Source organism: Phyllobates terribilis, unplaced genomic scaffold, assembly GCF_046119375.1.
Source record: "Phyllobates terribilis strain yellow unplaced genomic scaffold, ASM4611937v1 Scaffold_182__1_contigs__length_3807330, whole genome shotgun sequence".
In the NCBI taxonomy this organism is placed as follows: Eukaryota; Metazoa; Chordata; class Amphibia; order Anura; family Dendrobatidae; genus Phyllobates; species Phyllobates terribilis.
The window spans coordinates 2,384,990-2,410,659 of NW_027362942.1; the positions used below are offsets into that span (position 1 = coordinate 2,384,990).

The 25,670-nt window shown below is 44.1% G+C and overlaps 1 protein-coding gene across 2 annotated transcripts in view; it reads left to right on the forward strand.

The window, feature by feature from the left end:
* Positions 1–10,366: 10,366 nt before the first annotated feature.
* The window catches only part of LOC141212707 (uncharacterized), a 45,394-nt gene continuing 30,090 nt past the window's right edge, over positions 10,367–25,670 (forward strand). The window contains exons 1-4 of one of the 2 annotated variants that reach the window (XM_073664990.1): positions 10,391–10,498; positions 10,789–10,934; positions 16,789–16,977; positions 17,062–17,185. In XM_073664990.1, coding sequence (XP_073521091.1) covers positions 10,486–10,498; positions 10,789–10,934; positions 16,789–16,977; positions 17,062–17,185 — 472 coding nt within the window. In that variant the 5' untranslated portion in view covers positions 10,391–10,485. Of the gene's footprint in view, positions 10,499–10,788; positions 10,935–16,788; positions 16,978–17,061; positions 17,186–25,670 lie in introns of both variants that reach the window. The other variant, XM_073664991.1, reaches the window with a different exon arrangement.

A 25,670-nucleotide genomic window follows, 5' to 3' on the forward strand; every position in this document is an offset into this window, starting at 1 on the left:
ACTGCTCAACATCCTGGTTCTTCCTTTCTGTCTGGCCATTAGACTCAGGATGATAATCAGATGAAAATGACAAATGAACTCCCAACCTGTCACAAAAGGCACGCCAAAAACGAGCCACGAACTGAGGTCCCCTATCAGAAACAATGTCAGTAGGAAGACCATGGAGTCTGACAATCTCCTTGACAAAGGCTTTAGCGAGTGTCTTAGCGCAGGGCAGTTTGATGAAGGGAACCAAGTGACACATCTTGCTAAAACGGTCCACGACCACCCAGATGACCGTGAAACCCTCAGAGGGGGGAAGGTCAGTAATAAAGTCCATAGCTAGATGTGTCCAAGGTGCACTAGGAACCTCCAGAGGGCAAAGCAACCCCGCAGCAGGAGCATGCGAAGACTTCGATCTAGCACACACAGTACATTGACGCACCCACTTAATGACTTCCTTCTGCCATCCAGGCCACCAAAAACTGCGACCCACAAGTCTCTTGGTCTCAGAAACTCCTGGATGACCTGCCAACCGAGACTCATGACACTCAACAAACAAATCTCTCCTAAAGGTCCTAGGCATAAACAACCTCCCATGGGGAGTGTTAGATGGGGCATTCTCCTGTGCTTTAAGAATCTCATCTTCCAAAACGGAGTCCAATGTAGCAATCACAACACCTTCTTGTAATATGCTCTCCTCCTCCTCAGCACCGACCATGGGAGAAAAGCTATGAGACAAAGCATCAGCTTTAACATTCTTGGTACCCGGGATGTAAGTAACGGAAAAATTAAACCACGAAAAAAAAAGTGCTCGCCTAGCCTGACGGGCATTCAAGCGCTTGGCAGCATCAAGATAGATCAGATTTTTATGATCAGTGAAAACCTGAATGGGAAATTCAGCACCTTCCAAGAGATGACGCCAGTGTTCAAATGCGAGTTTAATAGCCAGCAATTCCCGATTACCAATATCGTAATTAAGTTCCGTCTCAGAAAATTTTTTGAAAAAAAAGCACAGGGATGTGTGTCACCCTGGCCTGGATGCCACAAGTGTAATTAAAGCTGTGTCTGAGAGCAAGGGGGAGGTTCTCTAGTCAGGGGAACATTAGCATGCAATGCCTCCTGTCTCAGGCCAGTAGGGGGAGCTGGCTGCCCCTATAAAAGCTGGTACTGGGGGCAGGGTTAGGGAGAACTTGAAGGCCTGTCTCAGGACTGAAACGTGTCCCAGAGCAGAGCAGGGACAGACAGTTTTGTATTGCACCTAAGAGGAAGTGTGGCAGTAGGAGAGCCACAAGCCAGAGACAAGAGGCGAAGTGAGCCTGTCTTGGCAGATAGAGGACTTAATCTACCAGACTTTGGTGTCTGAGGCTGGGGGGATTCCACATCCTCCAGCAGATAACCAGTCCACAAGGGACTGTATATTCCTTGGCCTAAGAAGCCTGGAGGCTCTGCCACAACCGAAGGGACCAGTAAAGCCGTACAAGGCTGGGAGCAGAAAGGAACCCACGTCGCAGGCCATACAGGCGAGAATACACGGAAAGCTCGGAAACGTGGGCTGTTACCCTATAACGAGGAGATAGCCAGAAGGAGCGCCAAAAGCACGGTAGGCCTACACCCTCACCCTGACCAGGGCTAATTTCCCCGTTGCTCTCAGACATCCAGGTCCCTTCTTAGCTGGGACTGTTTGTGGGTCAATTTACCTGTTCTAGTAAAGACCCTGGACTGCAACCTGTTGTCTGTGTGCTCCTTTGCTCCTCCAGCACTATCAGCACTGGGACTCTCACTACCATCACTCCCACCATCCATTATACTGCCATGGGGCCGCACTCTTCCCGTGGGGAGTCACACTACCCTAGCTGCACACCTCATCAGCCCCAGCGGTCTGCCTGCAGCGGCGGTTCCTAATGACCGCAATCCACGGGTGGCGTAGTCGGACATAAACAACAGCACATAACGGACTACCACTGGCCTGACAACCCTGAGCCACGGAGCCGGGTAGCCACTACTACCCCCATCGTTCCCCTATTGCCCGGATCCGAGTGCCCCACGGCCCAGGGGGCGAGTCAGATGTACTCCATCCTTGATTTCCTGAGACAACACCGCACCGACCCCCACAGAAGAAGCATCAACCTCAACCAAAAACGGCTTAGTCACATCAGGCTGCATAAGGATGGGGGCAGAGCTGAACCTCTCCTTTAGAAACACAAAAGCTTCAATGGCCTCAGTAGTCCACTGTGTAACGGGTCTGGGAGGCGGAACCTCTGAGCTACTTATACAAGGGGGCGGTCCTTGTAAGGGAGCGGGTGGTGACCAGGGAAGACGGGCAGGCAGTCACAGCAGGTGACCGGGACAGTCTCTGGGTGAACGGGCAGGAGGTCACGGCAAGTGACCGGGACAGTCTCTGGATAAACGGGCAGGAGGTCACGGCAAGTGACCGGGGAAGTCTCTGGGTGAACAGGCAGGAGGTCACGGCAAGTGACCGGGACAGTCTCTGGGTAAGGGTAGGTACGACCTGTGATGGCTGAGCCTCCAGGAGGGCTAGCAGGCAGATGGTAGATGTATGCTCCCAGGTGAGCAAGCGAGAGTCTCTGGATAAACGGGTGGTCACAGCATGTGACGGCAGATCCTCCAGGTAGGCTAACAGGCAGGTAGCAGATGAGCGCTCCCAGGTGAGCGGGCAAGAGTCTCTGGAATAGCAGGTGGTCACAGCACGTGACGGCGGAGCCTCCAGGTAGGCCAACAGACAGGCAGCAGATGAGCGCTCCCAGGTGAGCGGGCAGGAGTCTCTGGAAAGGCAGGTGGTCACAGCACGTGACGGCGGAGCCTCCAGGTAGGCTTAGCAGGCAGGTAGCAGATGTGCGCTCCCAGGTGAGCGGGCAAGCTGGTCCATAGACAGACTGACAGGAGTAGGAAGGCAGACCGTCGGACCTCAGGCTAGCAAGCAGGTAGGAGGAATGTCAGGCAGGAAACAGACAGCAAACTGGCAGGATTCTGGCAGGTAACTGGCAACGGGACCTGAGGGCTGAAGCAGAGTAGTGAACAGTGCAACAACATTGCTCGGGCACCTCCATTTTGGAGGAGGTGCCTTATATATGGTGAAGTCCTCCGGCCATTGGCCGGGGACTCCTTAGGACGGCGCGCGCGGCCCCCTTAAGAGGGAGGGAGCGCGCGCGCGCCCTAAGCACAGTGGCCGGGAAGGAGCGCGCGCTGCCAGCAGAGCGGGAGGAGGACACCGGGCTAGGAGCAGAGGGGTGAGGGGAACAGCGTCCCTGCCTAGCAGGGGGCAGGGACGCCGGCGCTACACACTGAACCGTATTAGCACCTTTCCTGGTGAGATCGGTCAGTGGTTTAACAATAATAGAAAATTTTTTAATGAATTTGCTGTAGTAATTGGCGAAACCCAAAAACCTCTGTATCGATTTCAAACCAATAGGCCTAGGCCATTCCTGCACAGCTTGAACTTTCACCGGGTCCATCTCAAAACCCTCGCTGGAGATAATGTAGCCCAAAAAACTAATTCTCTGTACAGCGAACTCACATTTCTCCAGCTTAGCAAAAAGCGAATTGTCAATAACTGCAATACCTCACGTACGCTCCGCCAATGAGACTCCAGATCAGGCAAATAAATCAAAATGTCATCCAAATACACAACCACATTTTTGCCGATCAAAGGTCTAAGGATGTCATTAATAAGATTCTGAAAAAATGCTGGTGCATTGGTAAGACCAAAAGGCATCACCAGATTCTCAAAATGACCCACAGGAGTGTTAAAAGCAGTTTTCCATTCATCACCCTCCTTCATGCGCAACAAATTGTATGCCCCCCGGAGATCAATTTTAGAGAACCATTTGGCCCCCACTAACTGGTTAAACAAATCAGGAATCAATGGCAGTGGGTAGGGATTGCGTACAGTAATTTTATTAATCTCGCGAAAGTCCAGACAAGGACGTAAACCGCTGTCCTTTTTTTTAACAAAAAAAAAATCCAACAGCCACAGGTGACTTAGAGGGTCTGATATGACCGGCGGCCAAGCTCGTTTGTATGTATTCCTCCAAAGCCTTTCTCTCAGGAATAGTAAGATTAAATAAACGACTTTTAGGGAGAGTTGCTCCAGGGACAAATTCAATGGTACAATCATAGTCTCTATGAGGAGGCAAAATTTGCGACTCCTCCTCAGAAAAAACTTTCCAAAAATCCTGAATAGGTACAGGTAATTCCCCTTTATCCACAGCAGCAATGCGCCCGTTACAACACTTGTCATAACACTTAGGGCTCCAGGACTTAATTTCATTGGTAGACCAATCCAGTACAGGATTGTGCAATTTTAACCAGGGCAAACCCAAAACTACTGGAGAAGGCAAATTATTTAATACTACCAAATCCAAATTTTCTTTGTGAATACCATTAATAGTGAGGGGAAATTCATAAACCTTGTGAGTAACACATTTCAAGGGAGAACCATCGACAGAAACCACGGCAATAGGGGATGACAAAGGTTTGGGTTTTAATTTAAGTTTTTCCAAGAATCCCCCATCAATCACATTCAGAGTAGAACCACAATCCACAAATACCTGAAATTCAATTAATTCTTCCTGAGCAGCGGTAGTAGCAGAAAGAAATACTCCCTTAGTATTTAAACAGGCTATACGGGCGTAACTGACCTTTTTTTTTTCTTTGTTCATACGAAGCACACAGTTCTTAATGAAATGGTCGGATTTTCCGCAATAAAAGCACAAACCTTCAGAAAACCTGCGGTCTTTTTCCTGAGAGCGGGGTGACATCGCCCCAATCTCCATCGGCTCTCCAATGTCAGTATAGACCCTCTCAAGACTCGGAGCTGACATGGCAGAGGATTTACTTTCATTAACCCTTGCACGCAGTCTCCTGTCCACCCGTACAGCTAATTGCATTGCCTCCTGCAAGTTTCCAGGTGTAGGATAAGCAATCAGCAGATCTTTAACCCTTTCACCTAGCCCTGCAAGAAACAAACTTTTCAGAGCAGAATAGTTCCACCCCACCTGAGCAGACCACCGACGGAAGTGAGTACAATAATTTTCCACATTACCTGATCCCTGCCTCAAATGTCTCAATTCCGTCTCAGCTGATGAGACATGATCAGGATCATCATACAACAACCCCAAAGCAGAAAAAAAACTATCCACTGATCTAAAGCACGGATCACTAGGTTGGAGAGAAAAGGCCCATCCCTGAGGTTCCTTGCGCAAAAGTGACATTATGAACCCTATGCGCTGTGATTCATCACCAGAGGATCTGGGTCTTAAACGAAAATACAATAAACAAGCATTTTTAACGGAAAAAAAATCTTGTTGTTCACCAAAAAAATAAATCAGGCAAACATACCTTTGGCTCTACAAAATGCGCTCCAGAATAGCTACTCACGTGTTGTTGGAGCTCGGCCACCTCCAGAGAGAGTCCCTGCAAGCGTTGAGCCAAATCCTGAACCGACACCATGATGGAAACTGGAGGTCTTTCCTTAGAGAAATTTTTGGGCTGGACTTACTGTTATGATCTGCTACAACCACTAAGGAAAGACAGGAGATCTGTCCCTACAATAGAACTAAGCTTAATCCCTACGATGTATCGGGGAACCTGATCCTGCGATCAGACCCGCTAAAGTCCTCAGCTAGTCTGTACGAAGACCTATAGATGTGAGGGAGGAATCCCTACAAGAACTAGGGACTGGGAGTAAGATGGACACCTCCTAGCAGAAATTGTAGCAGAAAAGGACAAACAAAACAACATAGAAAATAGAGGTCAAGAGACCTAGCTAAACTGACGGAGTAAGGTAACAAAGCACCTGGCTAGATTAAGAGTTGAAATTATAATGAAATCCAGCAAGGCCAGAAGGGCGGAGCAGGTATAAATAGGCAAAAAAGGTCATGTGACCAGCAAACTAGAAAAAACCTAACAGGAGAGTTCTAACAGTAACTGCACTTAATACTTGGTTGGGGCTCCTTTTGCATCAATTACTGCATCAATGCGGCGTGACATGGAGGCGATCAGCCTGTGGCACTGCTGAGGTGTTATGGAAGCCCAGGTTGCCTTGATAGCAGCCTTCGGATTGTCTGCATTGTTGGATCTGGTGTCTCTCATCTTCCTCTTGACAATATCCCATAGACTCTCATGGAGTTAAGGTCAGGTGAGTTTGCTGGCCAATCAAGTACAGTAATACTGTTGTTTTTAAACCAGGTATTGGTACTTTTGGCAGTGTGGACAGGTGCCAAGTCCTGCTGGAGAATGAAATTTCATCTCCAAAAAGCTTGTCGGCAGAGGGAAGCATGAAGTGCTCTAAAATTTCCTGGTAGACGGCTGCACTGACTTTGGTCTTGATAAAACACAGTGGACCTACACCAGCAGATGACATGGCTCCCCAAACCATCACTGGGACCTTGATTTCCAAATGAAAATTGGAACTCTGAGACCTTGTGGAGTGTGTCAATGACTACCTTCTGGACATCTGTCAAGTCAGCAGTCTTCCCCATTATTGTGGAGCCTACTGAAACAGACTAAGGGACCTTTTTAAACACTTAAGGCTCCGTCACACTTAGCGACGCTGCAACGATCCCGACAACGATACGACCTGTCAAGGATCGTTGCTGCGTCGCTATGTGGTCGCTGGTGAGCTGTCAAACAGGCAGGCTCACCAACGATCAGGGGAGCAGCGACATCGTGGAAAGAATCGTTCCACGATGTCCTGCTCCTGGTTACCAGCCTGCTGAAGCAGGAGCAGGCTGGTAACTATGGTAAACATCGGGTTACTAGGGGCACATGCGCTCCTAGTAACCCGTTGTTTATCATGGTTACCACTCTGCTACGGTGAGCGGGAGGTTAACGCTCACTTTAGCAGGCTCGTAACCATGATAAACAGCGTGTTACTAGGTGCGCGTGTGCCCCTAGTAACCCGATGTTTACCATAGTTACCAGCCTGATCGCTGCTCCCGCTGGTCACACACAGCGATGTGTGCTGACCAGCGGGAGAGCAACGACCAAAAAATGGTCCAGGACACTTTGCAGCGATCAGCGACCTCACAGCAGGGGCCTGATCGTTGCAAAGTGTCACACATAGCGACATCGCTGGTGAGGTCGCTGTTGCGTCACCAAAACCGTGACACAGCAGCGATCTCGCTATGTGAGACGGGGGCTTTAGGAAGCCTTTGTAGGTGTTTTTTGTTAATTTACTGAGATAATGACTTTTGTGTTTTCATTGGCTGTAAGCCATAATCATCATTAACAGAAATAAACACTTGAAATAGATCACCCTGTTTGTAATGACTCTATATATGAGTTTCACTTTTTGTATTAAAGAACTGAAATAAATTAACTTTTTGATGATATTCTAATTTAGTGAGATGCACCTGTATATGGACTCTGCTACAGTTTATCTTTTATTTTGCCAAGTAAGGCAGTGTTTATTTTGCTGGAGTGCAGAGCTTTATGCTGTTAATAAAGCCTGCAAAGAAAACCTAGGTTCCTGAGCTTACTTCCGGAAGTGGCCAAGCGAGTCGTCCTACCACATTCCATATAATATAATGCACTAGCCATGGTCCTCCATACAATATAATGCACTCGCCATGGTCCTCGATACAATATAATGCACCCCCCATGGTCCTCCATACAATATAATGCACCCATCTTGCATGGCCCTCCATACAATATAATGCAACCCCCATGGTCCCCCATACAATATAATGTACTCCCATTGGTCCTCCATACAATATTATGCACCCAGCAAGGTCCTCCATACTATACAATGTACCCCCATGGTCCTCTATACAATATAATGCACCCCCTATGGTCCTCTATACAATATAATGCACCCCCATGGTCCTCAATACAATATAATGCACCCCCGAAGGTCTTCCATACAATGTAATACACCCCCCATGGTCCTCTATACAATATAATGAACTTCCTGTGGTCCTCTATATAATATAATGGTTCCCCCCATGGTGCTCCATACAATATAATGCACTCCCCATGGTCCTCCATATTGTACAATGCATCCCCCATGGTCCTCCATACTGTATTATGCACCCCCATGGTCCTTCAAATAGTATAATGCACCCCCATGGTCCTCCTTGAATATAATGCACTCCCTATGGTCCTCCATAGAATTTAATATAGTGCACCCCCAGGGTCCCCCATACACTATAACCACCAGTCACTGATTTAAAAAAATAAATACAATACTCACCTCTCCTCGTTCCACCCAATGCTCCAGTCTGCTGAACCTGGGGTGTGAAGCGCCGCACATCTCAGTATAGCGGGCGCTGTAATGACATCATCACGCCCGTTGTTCTGAGACGTCAGACGCTGAGGAAGAATGATGGGGGTGGAAGCATCTGCTAACACTCCCTCCTCCATCATCATTGCCCCTGCTGACGGCAGGAGGGGTGTGGTTTCCAAAGTAGGGTCACTTCTTAAGGATGGGAGGAGGTTTCCACGGGGCTAATATCTGAGCCTCTTGCGTGTGTGACATGGCACCTGAAAACTTTTGTGCAAAATCTGTGTTCCAAAAGCCAAAGAGTGGTCTGTTTCCTTTCAGAGACCTGTCATGTGCCCAAGTAGTGAGGTAAAAAAGTTAGTTACTCTTTAAAAAAGTCATGTACTTATAGTGCACAGAAAGGACCCAATTGGGAAAAGATGAATATAATTCCAAGCAAAAAAAAAGAGAAAAATCCAGCACTTGGTCTCCAATGTAGAATAAAAACAATAAATTTATCAGGCCAACCAGAAAAAAAAGTAATAAAATGCATTTAAAACCAGACATCCTGATAAGAGTAACTCTGTCCCACGAAGCATTCCGAACCAATGTGTGTATGTGGTTCTTATTCATGGCATGATGCAATGATGGCACATCACAATAAGAAGTTACAGTACCATAACAATTACCTACCTATATGTCCTGGTAGCACCACACTAGTATGTAGAGACACATCTTAGAGTGGGAAAGGGTTAAAGGTGGCACTAGAGTTTTCATCCTTTGGAAATGAGGAATTTGCAGCTAATTTCCATATCTGTATGTCCGTCATACTTACCTTCTTTCCTAGAATGTCTAATGATCCTTTGAAACTTCACGACAACCCCGACTGATTGATCTGGTTTTTTTGTTCACTTCCTGTGGCTTGAGAAAGGCTGTGACATTAACAAAGAAACTTTTGAGAACGTCTTAGTTATCCATTACCTTAAACCTCCGACTGATTGCATCGTTTATACATGAATTTATCATTGTTCCCATGGAAACAGAGAATGTGAAGCTGACAATGTGCAAACTGTATGGGGACCAAAAGGATTGTATTCTCATTCGTGCACACACAGTAATAGCACCTATGAGGCTAAGTGCACTCCGTATCTGTGCCCCGAGCCTATAGCTTGCCTCAGAAGCGTTTCCTGACGTATACTGTAATGTTGCCAGAGGTGACCATTCATCAGATGGAGGCCAAAGGGTGTTTCTTCAGCTTCTGTCCGGCCGCTATGCGCCAGCATATTGAGAGTTACGTTGCATAGGAAAACACAGCAGACTGCTTATTCCTATACTGCAAAGAAACGTATACCATGCGGAGCCCATTTCTTTACTATAGTTTCCTATGGTGGACGGAAGCATCCATCGTGCCTGTGCACACCATACCCCTGAGTGTGTTTGGCCAATAGTGGGCACAAACATTGTGTGAACCAAGCCTAAGAGACCGGTCACATTGCACATCGCAGTCCTTATGGCCACCAATCTGCCCACGTAAATCTCCCAAGTGGACGTGCACATGAGCTTTCTAGATGGAGATTTTTCTGTCATACAAATCTTGATATATTTTTTCTGTTATTTTTTTCTCTGCTTCTAAACTTTAATGGTTAATTAAGCCTGCCAGGTATATTATATATTTTTCCCATTGAAATGATTGGGAGCAACTTTTACAAAAAATGTAGATGCACACGCAGATTAGCTCAATGAAAAAAACAGACTTATGTGCACTGCCCCATTGAATAACATTGGTCCGAGTGCTGTCGTGCTAGGATCAAAAATACGTGTGTGAACGAGCCCTTGAGAATATAAAAGTGTCCTGTTCTGTCGACCAGTCCCAGCGCCTAGGCACACAGGGATCAATAAGTTATCATCTATCCTGCCCATAGGTGATGACTTGTTTTCACTGGGCACTGTGGCTGAATGACAATACTTGTGATTGTCCTAGTCTCTCTGGAACTGGGTAAGGCTAGGTACCAGCACCTACCGATTATATATTTGAATTACTGTATAAATAATATCAGCGATGCTTTCCAGTCATGGACGCTCCATCAGTGAGAAAATCCCTGGGGCCATAAATCACGACGGAACCATAGGATTGGGGACACGGCGGAAGATGAAACAGAGCGCACAAGCAAACTGTGGTACGCACGAGGCGGAACGCTTCACTGAGGACGCGACAGAGAGACCGGAAGTGGCCTCGGAACTTCCTGCCGTGAGGAGTTAGAAGAGGCTGATGCTTATCTCCGATGCTAGTGGCAGGTGAATGGACTGGGCATCCTTCCGAAATGGAGGAATAGGAGCAGGTTGCCCGGTTTACACTAGGTTGCACGATACAGAGTGTCGAGGCTGTATTTTATACATTTTCAGTGTCATAACTGCCCGCAGTCAGTAGGGGCGCTGTAGACTTTACTGGTCCACAATGGGACGCAACACAATGATAAGTTCGTGGTTAAATGATGTTCGAGGAGTTTGTAATATGAAATGGTAGACTGTGCCTCATGGATAACGACTATGATTTCTGCTGTTTTATTCCCGTATGTGATGAGCAGAAGGGGAAAGTGCAGAACCCCAAACCATTGGGATCTCCTCCAGTTCTGTTCGGAATAAGGCACTGAGGATGGACAAGGGTGAGAATAATGTATCAGAGCGGGTGCTGCACCTCACCTTGGAGATAATCTACCTGCTGACCGGAGAGGTGAGGGATTCTGGAATCAAGTGGCATGACATTACAATAACCTTTATTAAGGGGTTATTCCTGAAAAAGCAATTGATCCCTAACAATAGGATAAGGAATAACTTGCTGATTGGGGCCCACAAGGATCCTGAGGTCTGCCCCATCCTGAGTGTAGCAGGGGTGCTTATGCTGTTTCCATTCATTGTCTATTGCAACTGCCAAGTACAGCGTTCGGATTTCCAGCAGTTTCATGCGCACCTCCACTCCATTCTGGATGGAGCTGCAGAACCCCGATCTCAGGACCTTTCGGGGTCCAAGTGGTCGGACCTCTGGCACTCTGCAAGTTATAACCCATGGATAGGGGCTCTCTTGTCTTTTTGGAAATAACTCTTTTAATAATAGAGGAAGGTGACAGGAGATGTAAGGGAATATAGGACCTATGTCATATAATCTCCTGTTATCTCTATTAACCCTCTTACTACCAAGGACAGATTGAATATAACCTGACTTCAAGCAAGGGCTGCCACTTGAATATTGTTCCAGGGTTCTGTTATTGTGTAATGCCAATACTTGGCACCAGGTTTTAGGCCTAGCTGCAATAAATGTGATAAGTGAGTGACTGTGATCTTTCCCCTCTGTAGTCTTCAGTGACCAACTTTTGTTCATGTACCATAATCCACCACTAATGAGCATATTTGTTTTCTGATTGGCACACACAGACCCGGACCCTTACTGGTTCAAAGACAACTAAGTCAAGTCCTATGAAGCCCTGGTATCCCACACAAACACGATTTATTTAGTAAAGTTCTTTTGCTTTACACTATCTTTACCCTCGTAGAATACCTCAGTGTGAACCTACTACAGCCAAACTTGCCTTTTGCACCAGGAATTGTCCCAGCATGATGGCAAATGTACCCAGAGGCTCCCATGTCGGAGGCCAAAAGCATGGCCTCAGATGGGCTGTTATACATTGGCACACTTGTTTTTACCTGTATGCAATAGTGCAGCATGCTTTGATATTCCATACAATAGCATGATGGTAAAAAAATAAATTAATGTGCAGCGTTCCCTACCTCCCCCCACCCCCCATATGGTTAGCCTATAGAGGATGGCTTGTCAACAGACCTTGCAAAAGGTATTTGTAAGAAAAACAAACCAACCACTAATCGGAAATGACATTTTAACTGACCAATCTGTCTAATTCCACAATTGCCTAGTCGCTGACTCTTAAGTTGTTTCACTTTACATTCTGATAATTGATTAAAAAATAAACTATTGACACGTCTATTTCTAAGTGTTCTTAACCGTGCAGCATTTTTTCCACACCTCCTTAAAATGTTTGCGCAGTACTGTATGGTGTGTTTTTGTAACAGATTGCTTGGCCACTGTTTTTAGTTTTTGAGCACATAACCCTTTGCCTCTGTAGATGTCATATATGAATTTTGCATATCTTCATCTATATTTTTTTACAGCGGGTTTTGTATCTTTCCTTTGAAACGAGTTGTAGTTACTAACTTGAATTCATCCATTCAATAAACTTGTATGATGGCTGTCACAGCTGTAAATTGCTGATATATGAAATTTGCGTAATGTCTACCAAAAATAAGTTTCCACTCCTGTATATGTTTTAAATAAAGCTTTACTGCATCTATGATCTTTAAGGCCCCGTCACACTTAGCGACGCTGCAACGATCCCGACAACGATACGACCTGTCAGGGATCGTTGCTGCGTCGCTATGTGGTCGCTGGTGAGCTGTCAAACAGGCAGGCTCACCAACGATCAGGGGAGCAGCGACATCGTGGAAAGAATCGTTCCACGATGTCCTGCTCCTGGTTACCAGCCTGCTGAAGCAGGAGCAGGCTGGTAACTATGGTAAACATCGGGTTACTAGGGGCACATGCGCTCCTAGTAACCCGTTGTTTATCATGGTTACCACTCTGCTACGGTGAGCGGGAGGTTACCGCTCACTTTAGCAGGCTCGTAACCATGATAAACAGCGGGTTACTAGGTGCGCGTGTGCCCCTAGTAACCCGATGTTTACCATAGTTACCAGCCTGATCGCTGCTCCCGCTGGTCACACACAGCGATGTGTGCTGACCAGCGGGAGAGCAATGACCAAAAAATGGTCCAGGACACTTTGCAGCGATCAGCGACCTCACAGCAGGGGCCTGATCGCTGCAAAGTGTCACACATAGCGGCATCGCTGGTGAGGTCGCTGTTGCGTCACCAAAACCGTGACACAGCAGCGATCTCGCTAGCGATCTCGCTATGTGAGACGGGGGCTTTAGAGCAGAATCCTCCCTCTTCATCACACTTCCAGTATCTTTGTGTCCATCCAATGTATTGCTATCACTCCTGAAGTTCCTCAAGCAATCCCTGCCAGTAATTCTGTCCTGAGTTTTAGAGCAACACAAGACTAAAGGAATTAAAACACAAAAAAAGTAAATCAAATACTACATGTCAGCTTGTGCACCACCCTGGATTTTGCCTCTCTAATTCCTGGGGCAGGCTGGTCAAGCTTCCAGGTCACATGATTATATAAGCCATGACCCCTATAAAGTACCTTCCCAGTATCAGTTGTTCTTACCAATTAATTACCTCCTTACAAAAATTGAATAAAGATAGCCATACATCAGGGATGTCAAACTCCGATACACAGAGGGCCAAAATTAAAAGCTCAGACAAAGTCGTGGGCCAACCTTGATATTAAAAAATATCTACAATTGAAGTATTTCCTCATCATGAAATATAACAATTAACTTTTTCATATATGAGCAAACTTAAAGGGGTTGGTCATCCCACAAACAAAGTACATTTTAATTAATAGAGCTTAGAACAAAATATTGGAACAATATAATATATAATTTAAGAGCAGTAAAAAGCATATGACCCAATGGCCTAATATAAATATGTAATAACACAGGAAAAGAAATCTTGAATAATACAGATAAAGTATGATGCAAACAAAAGTACCCCCATACTCAGTATGATACCCCCCCCAAACGCACAGTATGACGACCCTATTGTACTCGCCCTAAATTCCCCAACAAAGAATGGTGACCCCATCACAGCATGATTCTCCAACTGTAATCTCCACACAGCCTCCATACAGTATATAATGGCCCCACATCGTCCTTCATACACTATAATGGCCCCACATCGTCCTTCATACACTATAATGGCCCCACATAGTCCTCCATACACCATAATGGCCCCATATAGTCCTTCATACAGTATAATGGCCCCACATAGTGCTCCATACAGTATAACGGTTCCATATAGTGCTCCATACTGTATGATGGCCCCCCGACATAGTGCTCCATACAGTATAACGGTTCCATATAGTGCTCCATACTGTATTATGGCCCCCCGACATAGTGCTCCATACAGTGTAACGGTTCCATATAGTGCTCCATACTGTATAATGGCCCCACATAGTGCTCCATACACCATAATGGCCCCACATAGTGCTCCTTACACTATAATGACCCCACATAGTGCTCCATACTGTATAATGGCCCCCCGACAGTGCTCCATGCACTGTAATGGCCCCCCACATTGTGCTCCATAGGCCCAGCGCTGCGGGCAAAATATGCTCACCCTGCAGGCCAGAGTTTGACATATGTGGCACACATTAATATAACAATGATAAAATATTTGTAAAGAAACTATACATTAATAAAAAAAAAAAAAAAAAAACCTAAATAAAATCTAGCATTAAAGCTCCAACTTTGCTAATTAGTTTTCTCTTAAATCATTTTTGAAGTTTGGCTAAAAATCATTTTTGTAATTTTGGGTTTCAATTAAAATCTTTCACTGTTTGCATTCTATAGCCTATGTATTGCACTGTCAATTTCTGGCTGCAGAATGAGATAATTGAGAATCCATCAGTCATCTCACTATGATGTTTGATTGGGAGATTGCATCTCTTTTTTTCGAATCTCCTCTCAGTTGATTTGAAGGGGTTGACCACAACTCTGACAACCCCTTCTCAATCATTATATTTTCCAATGTAAAATAAGAGCAAGTACTCACTTCCAACATGGGTGGCGTTCCAGCAGTGTCGGTGTCTGCTCTCCCGGGATCTTGCATGATGTTAGGTCACTCGAGCCCTGCAGCCAATCAGCAGCCGCTTCACACTCCATTTCTTTGGACTAAACTGTAATCCAGAAGAAGTGAGAACCGCTGCTGCTCTGACTTTCTCTAAATTGTCAGTTACTTCCAAAGGAAGTGAGAGCGAAGATGCTGCTGATGTGCTACAGGGCTCTGAATGAAACCAATTCATGGGATTGCCGTAAGTCTCACTGCTTAGACACCCAGCAGATCAATAAGTTATCGCCTAAGGATATTTTGGCAACATGTAGTTGAGATGTTTAGAAATCTCATTTATTTAGCTGGTACTGTATTATGTTGCTTATCTCTGTGGCAAAATGACCACACTGTCGCGATAACAGATCTGGACCATTGGTGCATAATCTCCACACCTCTGAAGGACTCTTGTGGTATCTTACACCAAGACATTAGTAGAAGATTGTTTAAGACTTATACGTTGTGATGTGGGCCCCTCTATGGATCAAAATTTTTTTTCCCCCATCATATCTGGAGGCTAAATCAACATCTTAAAGGAAACCTGTAATCTGATTCATGCTGCCCAAACCGTGGACAGCTTGAATCAGAACCCAGTTGCATGATTCCAGCCTGGTATATTTTTCTCTGAAATGGCGTAGCATTTCAGAGAAAATATCCTTTAAAGATCACCTTAAAATATCCTTTAAAGACCAGAGTAGTCCATCTCTGCCTTTGGCCAGCTCTTCCCAGCACCACTGCAGGTATTTGACAGTCATCTCGCTATGGAAGTGGCCTGAAAAATCACCTGCGGTGGCACTGGGAAGTGCCAGCCAGGGAAGGAGATTGGCTAGTTTCATCTCTGATGGAAACGAGACTAGAAAACCTTTTTGGAACGTTGGAGCGTTTCTGAAAAAAAATGTGCCTGACTGCAATCATGTAGCCAGACTCTGATTCATGCTGCCTGGTTTGGGCCACATGAATGACATGACAGGTTCCCTTTAAACCCTTTTAATTGTTTAAACCATTCCTAAACAACCATTGTCTTGAGGTGTACCTGATCTGCTTCAAAATTAACATAGGTGGAGGGTGTTGATCCACATGATTGGTTAGGATATAAGGTATCACAGCAGAATACACAGATCATCACACTGCCTCCGCCTGCTTGACTTTTTTTTTATAGTGCATTCTGGCACTGTCTCTTCCCTGAGTAGGTTGTGCACACAAAACTTGATTCTTCAGATCAGGATGCTTTGTTGTTCTGCGGTCCAGTTTTGATGAGTACATGCAAATTGCAGGCATTTTCATCAGTGGGCACCCTGACAGGCCTGCAGCTTTGCAGCCCTATATATGGCAAGCGACTATCCAATGTCTGTTTTTACAACTTTCCAACATAGCCTCTACCAATTTTTTAATAATTTGTGCTACAGTATCTCTTCTGGGATTGGACCAGATGGGACATACCTTGCTTACCACTCAGATCAATGAGCCTAAAGGCAGCTATGAACCTATTCCTGCTTCTGTATTGTCTTTAGACCACTTTTGGTAAGTACTAACCATGGCATAGCTGGAGCATTCCACCAGATCTGATGTTTTGCAGTTGCTCTAATCCAATCATCTAGACATCACTATTTTTCCCATGTGAAAAATCATTCACATCTTTACGTTTGCCTATTTTTAAGCTTAAATTTCAAGAACTGACCTTTCATTTCCTGCCTCATGTATCCCATTCCTTGACAGTTGCCATTGTCTGGAGATAATTGGTTATTTACTGAACGTGTGGCTGATCAGTGTATGCTTGTACCTCAGGACTACGGACCTATGAAAAAGTCCAATAACCCCATGAAAAGAAACAGACGTCAATGTTTTTCGAGAGGATGGCACGGGAGCCAGATCTCCATCAACGAGTCTCCACCTCACCCACAGATACATGAAAGAAACCAGGAGAAGACAATTGTTGAACTTACCAACAAGATAATTGAACTGCTGACTGGAGAGGTGAGCCCTGCCGGGTATAGTGGGGTTTTTATACGGTAACACTTAATTAGATGTCTGAATGTTGGCTATTATTGTATGTATCAGGTTCCTTTAAGATGTCAGGATGTCACAGTCCATTTTTCCATGGAAGAGTGGGAGTATTTAGAAGACCACAAGGAACTGTACAAGGAGGTTATAATGAAGACTCACCAACCCCTCACATCATTGGGTAATGAGAGGTTTTTTTTGTAGATTACTAAACTGATGTCATCAAAGTGTTAGGTGTTGTCTGTAGTCACACGATCACTTTTTAGATCAGTGATTCCTAACCTTTTTATCACATTGGGGAAACCCATACCAATTGTCTATCTTATAACTCACTTACAAGTTCCACCATTTTTTCTGTGCAGAAAGTGAAAGAGAATTAAAAGGGTTGTCCCCTGAAAGACAGTGTTCTGCTTAGACTGCAGTTTGTAAAAAAAAAATTGACAAACTGTGCTGTACTCGCCATCCACGAGCCCACCGGCGAGTCTCGGCTGCAGCTCTTTGTGTCTAGCATTGACTGCTGCGTACACATCACATCAACATTGCGGAAGCCAATCAGTGAGCTCAGTAGCTTTGAATGGGGCATTGCGTCTACATGGTAAGAGTTGATGAGCTCACTGATTGGCTGCCATGCTGCTGACGTGACATCTGTGTTGGAATCAATAGCGGACACTGGGAACAAAGGTGAAAACTCAGCGTCAGAACGGTGAGTACAGCACGAATTGTTATTCTTTAACAAACTGAAGCCAGGGCAGAACATTGTCTGAAAAGGAACAACCAATTTAATAAGTTTAAGAGTTAATGTCTTAATTGATTCTCTGCTGCATTTCTACTCGGTGCCTTTTTGATACACATTTGACATTTCAAGGCAATGAATGGCAAAACTGGGTTGAGCAATGGCACTAAACTGAAAAATATTAAATGGGCACAGAATAAAGTGCTTCCATTATAAAGTATAGTCAAAAGTGTGGACACTTATGTTCATGAAGTGGTTTTCCTTGTTCTTATTGGAATATGCACATTGTAGATTCAGACTGAAGGAAGCAAAACTATGAAGGAGCACATATGGAAAGAATTACATTTGAAACAAACTAGAATGTCTTAATCCTTAGCTTCCTCAAAGTACTTTTATTTTTCTGGTGCCTGCACTACACCTATTGCCATTCTCTCAAGTAGGTTTGGTAGTCCCATGGAAAGGTTTCCAGTGAACAGGTATACTTGTCAAGAGATCATTTGTGAATCACCGTCCTTCAAAAAGTGTTTGTGACCATCAAGTGAGTTTTGCAGAGGCAGTGTTGGTGCACAATTGCATACAGGGCTGAGCCCTATTCCATAACTGTTTTAACTCCTTTCTGACATTATGCGTAATAAAACGTCTCTGTGCCTTGGGCCTTATGGACCAGGTACGTTTTATTACGCCATGGCGATGGCGCCCGCACACAGGCTATGCTCAATCGCTGCTGGGTGTCAGCTGATTCTGCCCGCACTGCAACCCCCTAAATGCTGCGACAGCGAGCAGAGGGACAAAAGCTCTTGGATCCCTGTCAATTCGGGGCTAGTCGGGCTAAGTGAAAAAAAAAAGTTGTAAAAACATTTTCTAACCCCTTTACCCCCGAGGGTGGTTTGCACGTAAATGACCAGGCCAATTTTTACAATTCTGACCACTGTCACTTTATGAGGTAATTACTCTGGAACGCTTCAACGGATTCCCCTGATTCTGAGACTGTTTTTTCGTGACATATTGTACTTCATGATTGTGGTAAAATTTCTTCGATATCACTTGCGTTTATTTGTCAAAATAACGGAAATTTGGCGAAAATTTAGAAAATTTTGCAATTTTGAAAATTTGAATTTTTTTTTGCCCCTAAATCAGAGAGATATGTCACACAAAATAGTTAATAAATAGCATTACCCACATGTCTACTTTATATCAGCACAATTTTGGAACCAAATTTTTTTTTTCATTAGGGAGCTATAAGGGTTAAAAGTTGACCTGCGATTTCTCATTTTTCCAACAAACTTTACAAAACCATTTTTTTAGGGACCACATCACATTTGAAGTCACTTTGAGGGGTCTTTATGACAGAAAATACCCAAAAGTGACACCATTCTAAAAACTGCACCCCTCAAGGTGCTCAAAACCACATTCAAGAACTTTATTAACCCTTCAGACGCTTTACAGGAATTTTTGCAATGTGGAAGAAAAAAATGAACATTTAATTTTTTTCACAAAAATGTTACTTTAGACCCAATTTTTTTTATTTTCGCAGGGGTAACAGGAAAAAATGGACCCCTAAATTTGTTGTGTAATTTCCCCTGAGCACGCAGATACCCCATACGTGGGGAAAAAACACTGTTGGGGCGCACGGACAAGCTCGGAAGAGAAGGAGCGCCATTTGACTTTTTGATTGTAAAATTTACTTGAATAATTAGCGGACGCCATGTTGCGTTTGAAGAGCCCCTGATGTGCCTAAACAGTGGAAACCCCCCACAAGTGACACCATTTTGGAAACTAGACCCCCTCAGGGAACGTATCTAGATGTGTGGTGAGAACCTTAAACCCCTGGGTGCTTCACAGAAGTTTAGAACATTGAGCTGTAAAAATAAAATGTTCACATTTTTGCAACAAAAATGTTTTTCAGCCCCCAATTTTGCATTTTCATAAGGGTTGCAGGAGAAATTGCACCATGCAGTTTGTTGTGCAATTTCTCCTGAGCAAGCAGATACCCCATATGTTTGGGAAAACCACTGTTTGGACGCTCGGAAGGGAAGGAGCGCCATTTGAGTTTTTAATGTAAAATTTACTTGAATACTTAGCGGATGTGCCCCTGATGTGCCTAAACCGTGGAAAAACCCCACAAGTGACACCATTTTGGAAACTAGACCCCTCACGGAAATTAACTAGATGTGTGGTGAGCACCTTGAACCCCCAAGAGCTTTGCAGAAGTTTATAACATGGAGCCGTGAAAATAAAAAAATCTAACTTTTTCCACAAAAATAATTTTTGGCCCCAATTTTTTTATTTTCACAAGGGTAGGAGGAGAAAATAGACCCCAAAAACTGTTGTGCAATTTCTCTTGAGTACGCCAATACCCCATATGTGGGGAAAATACAGTGTTTGGGCGCACGGCAGAGTTTAGAAGGGAAGGAGCACTGTGTGACTTTTTGAACGCAAAATTGGCTGGAATCAAGAGCGGACGCCATGTCGCGTTTGGAGAGCCCCTGATCTGCCTAAACAGTGGAAACCCCACCCCACAAGTGACCCCATTTTGGAAACTACACCCCTCAAGGATTTTATCAAGGGGTATAGTGAACATTTTAAATCCAGAGGTACGACGTTGTCATTAGTCTTGAGCGCAAGTACTCGCTACTTGAGTTTGCATCGGGTATTCGGGTATGCACCATGTATCGCGTGTGCTTGAGGGACATGCTCGAGTCCCCGCTCGCATGTTTCATGGTTATTGGACACCCAAAAAAAACTTGCGGGGATCTCTCGTACTTTTGAAAAAAAATCCCTAGCCCAACCCTAACCCTATAGTTTATTTTTTACACCATTCCTCGTGTGGTATAAGTGATTAGACGACTTTATTCATCGGGTCGGTGCGATTACAGCGAGACCAGATTCATATGGGGTTTTTATGACTGACAGCTGTCACACACTCAAAGACGCATTTTTTTGCAAAATCTAGTTTTTGCATCGCCATATTTTGAGAGCTATAATTTTTCCATATTTTGGCCGACAGTCATATGACGGCTTGTTTTTTGCGGGATGAGTTGACGTTGTTATTGGTGCCATTTTCAGGCACGTGACAATTTTTATCGCTTTCTATTCCGATTTTTGGGAGGCAGAATAAACAAAAACCAGCAATTCCAGAATTTTTTTTATGTTTTTTTTTTTTTTTATTCTGTTCTGCGTGTGGTAACATTGATAAGGCAGCTTTATTCTTCGGGTCAGTATGTTTACAGCGGTACCACATTTATATCGTTTTTCTATGTTTTGCACTTTTACACAATAAAAGCTATTTTATAGAAAAAAAATATTTTTTTGCATCGCTTTATTCTGAGAGCTATAACTTTTTTATTTTTTGGCTGATGGAGCTGTATGGCGGCTTGTTTTTTGCGGGACAAGATGACGTTTTCAGCGGTACCATTTTTATTTATATTCGTCTTTTTGATCGCGTGTTATTTCATTTTTTGTTTGGCGGTATGATGATAAAGCATTGTTTTTTGCCTCGTTTTTTATTTTATTTTTTTACCGTGTTCACTAAAGGGCTTAACTAGTGAGACAGTTTTATAGGTCAGGTCGTTCCGGACGCGGCGATACCAAATATGTGTACTTTTATTGTTTTGTTTTTTTTTCATAATAATATTTATTGATGGGTACATTATATTTTTATTTTTGGTGGATTATTATTTTTTTTTTTCATTTTTTAACACTTTTTGGACTTTTATTTTGTGTCCCACTCTGGGACTTTCACTTTTTTTATTCTGATCGCCTGTATGGCATAGGAATGGAGCCCCATCCCTGTGCCATGCAGGCTGTCAGTGCTGCACAGGGAGAAGATTCTTTGGTCATGCACTGCGCATGACCAAAGAATCTTCCTGCTGTGTGGTGACCCGGGTGTTGTCATGACGACATCGGGTCGTCATGACAACATCCAGGAAGCCGCGGTAGACAGCGCTGGAGGCCAGAAGAGGAGGTGAGTATTGCGATCACCTCCCCTTGCCACCGCAATGCTGCTATCAACTTAGTGAACACCGTAAAAAAAAAAAAAAACAAGCAAAAAATAGTGCTTTATCATCATACCGCCGAACAAAAAGTGGACTTAAACGCGATCAAAAAGACTAATGTAAATGGTACCACTGAAAACGTCATTTTGTTCCGCAAAAAATAAGCCGCCATACAGCTCCATCAGCCGAAAAAAAAAAAAAAAAATCCTGAATTGTTGGTTTTTGTTTATTCTGCTTCCCAAAAATCAGAATAGAAAACGATCAAAAAAATTCACATGCCTGAAAATGGTACCAATAAAAACGTCACTTGTCCCGCAAAACAAAAAGCTGTCACATGACACTGTCGGCCGAAATATGGAAAAATTATAGCTCTCAAAATATGACGATGCGGATTTTTTTTTTATAGTGAGTCACACATCTGTCAAACATAAAACCTCGCTATAAATCTAATATCGCTGTAATCGCACCGACCCGAAGATTAAAGTCGTCTAATCACTTGCACCGCATGAGGAACGGCGTAAAAATAAATAAAACCAATTCTTCACCTGCTGCTGATTTATTCATTCTGCCTCCCAAAGATTGCAGTAAGGCTCGGCACACATTTATCCTGTGCTCTGCGCTTACACTAAAGTTTCCATATAAATCTCTGAAATGCGCGATTCAGACGGAACCCCCAGCGGAAGATTTCCTGTAATGAGGCAAATGGATGCACCGTGGACGCTGTCTGGCCTGTGATCCCACAGTGTCCATCTTTTTATTAGGCGTGCATAAAAGTGCCATCGGCCACAGTTTTGTGAACCTCTGAAAAAAAGGACACCGCTAAACAGAGGTTAGACGTAGTCCAGAGTAAGGCCGGTTTCACACGTCCTGATATTTCCGGTACTGGAAAAAAACAGTACCGGAGATGTCCGTGTCCGTGTGCACCTGTGTGGCAACTGCGTGCCGCATCGGGAGCACACGTACCGGCGCCTGGGAATCAGCGGTACAGTTAGCGCTGTTCCCAAGCACTGGGTGCTGAACGGGCCCCGGAGCTGTGCTCAGCAAGCAGTGTCCTGTCACTCACTGAGCTCAGTGCCGCTCCGGGAGTCATTCTCCCCGGCTTCTCTGCATAAACGGTCAGGTGGATTACTGCGGGGGACATCTTCAGACTGGTGAGTATAAGGATTTTTTTTTATTTCATTCTTATTTTTACACCAGGATACAGCAGGAGCAGAATACTACTCTCAACATTGTTCCTTGCTCGCGCTGATTGCAGCGCAAGCAGGGGACAATGATGAGGGTAGCGTTCAGCACCCGGCGCTTGGAAACAGTGCAAACAGTACTGCTGATTCCCATACGTCGGTGCGTGTCACACTTGTGACACACAGATGTTATCCGTGTGTCATCAGTGTGGGATGTTTGCGGTCTGTGCAGCGCTAAAAAAATGGACATATCAACGTGACACATGGACACGCGATCCGTGGAAATACATTGACATGTGCACAGTCCCATTCATTTGAATGGGTCTGCATGTGTATGTGTCTCCGGTACGTGTGGAAACTGTCACCACATGTACAGGACACACTGATGTGTGAAAAAGGCCTAATTCTACTGTCTCATTATAGTGAATGTATCTCTCGGGGGTTCATCTGAAATACGTTGAAGCTGTGTATATGGAGTCTGCATAGTATTCCAGGAAAATCTGCGCTCCTGGAGGCAGATAGCTGTCTATCCCTTCCGAGTCTCGCCATGTGGCTGAGCAGTACTGTACAGCCACATATGTGGTATTTATACATTCAGCAAAAATTGTGTGACATATTTTGGTGCCATTTTTACCCATTTCTCAGTGTGAAAATGTAAAATCTGGGGCGAAAACAAAACTTTGGTAATAAAAATGTAATTATTCATTCTTCACCGGCCAGTGGTGTAAAATTCTGTGAGGCACATGTGATGTCAACAATGCTCACTGATTTTTTTTATTTTCATGGGTCTACCTTATAAACTTTTGTGAAACACTTGGAGGTTCTAAGTTCTCACCACACATGGAGATAAGTTCCTTGAGGGGTCTAGTTTCCAAAATGGGGTCACTTGTGGGGGGTTCCACTGTTTAGGCACATCAGGGGCTCTCCAAATGCGATATGGCGTCCGCTAATTATTCAAGCAAATTTTGAATTCAAAAAGTTAAATGCCACTCCTTCCCTTCCAAGCCCTGCTGTATGCCCAAACAGTAGCTTTTCTCCACATATCTGGTATCAGTGTACTAAGGAGAAATTGAAAAACAAGTTGTATTGTGCAATTTTTCTTGTTACCATTATGAAAATGCAAAATTTGGGGCTAAAAAACTCAGGAGAAATTTCACAACAAATTTTGGGGTCCATTTGTGAAAGTAAAAAAAAAATTTGGTCTAAAGTAACATTTTTGTGCAAAAAAAAAAAGTTACGTTTATTGTTTTCTTCCACATTACAAAAATTCCTGTGAAGCACCTGAAGGGTTCATAAACTTCTTGAGGGTATGTGCCAATGTAGCGTTTTACAAGCGTATATGCTGCGGAATTTCCGCAGCGTAAACGCTTCAAAAACGCATGGTAATCCGCCCCCCATGGTCCTCAATGACAAGCCGCACTGTCAATACCCATGCTGCAGATTTTTCCGCAGAGTTTATGCTGCGCTCAAAAATCCGCAGCATGTCCATTAATTTTGCGGACATGCAGCATAATTGCCGCCATTGACTTGCATTGAGACGCATATAATCTGAGTCAGTACATTTGTACACACGGATTATATGCGTTTCCATGTGCGGATGGTACCCAAGTCTGGAAGAGAGGAGACTCTCATCCAAACATGGGTACCATAGAAACTGTAAAAAAAAAGAATTTAAAATAAAAAATAAAGTTTATACTTACCTTCCGATGTCCTCCTGGTGCTATCTCTGCCGCGTCCGGTCTCTTGCAATTCTCGCGTTGTTGTGAAGGACCTGCCATGACGTCATTGAGTCATGTGACCCATCACATGACTCCATGACGTCACCGCAGGTCCTTCAAACCACAGTGAGCAGTGCAAGACACTGGACGGAGCAGACAAAACACCGGGAAGACATCGGAAGGTGATTATAAACTTTATTTTTTACCATTCTTATTCTTTTTTTTTTTTCAACTATTACTTGGTCACACTATATAAATCCATGCTGGTTACATGGATTTATATAGTGTGACCAAGTTGTCAAGCACTTTCCAAGTGATGCTAAAATCACCTGGAAAGAGCTTGTCAACCCGCATGCGGAAATGCATGTGAAGAACGCTTCACTTCCGCTTGTCCCTGGCAGGAAAAACACATGTACAATCCACATGTACAATCCGCATGTACAATCCGCATGCGTTTTTCCTGCCAGGGAGAAGCGTAAAAAATATGCAGCATTTCTGCATCGTGGGCACATAGCCTGAATGTGGTTTGAGCACCTTGAGGGGTGCAGTTTTTAGAATGGTGTCACTTTTGGGTATTTTCTGTCATATAGGCCTCTCAAAGTCACCTCAAATGTGATGTGGTCCCTAAAAAAAGATGGTTTAGTAAATTTTGTTGGAAAATTGGATATCACTTGTCAACTTTTAACACTTAGAAAGTTATAACCCCAAAAAAAATTTGGTTCCAAAATTGTGCTGCTGTAAAGTAGACATGTGAAAAAATGTTATTTATTAACTATTTTGTGTGACATATCTCTGATTTAACCCCTTCATGACCGGAGCAATTTCCATTTTTGCATTTTCGTTTTTTGCTCCCCTTCTTCCCAGAGCCAGAACTTTTTTATTTTTCATTCAATATGGCCATGTGAGGGCTTATTTTTTGCGGGACGAGTTGTACTTTTATACGCCATCACTGATTTTACCATATCGTATACTGGAAAATGGGAAAAAAATTCCAAGTGTGGTGAAATTGCAAAAAAAAGCAATTCCACAGTTGTGTGTT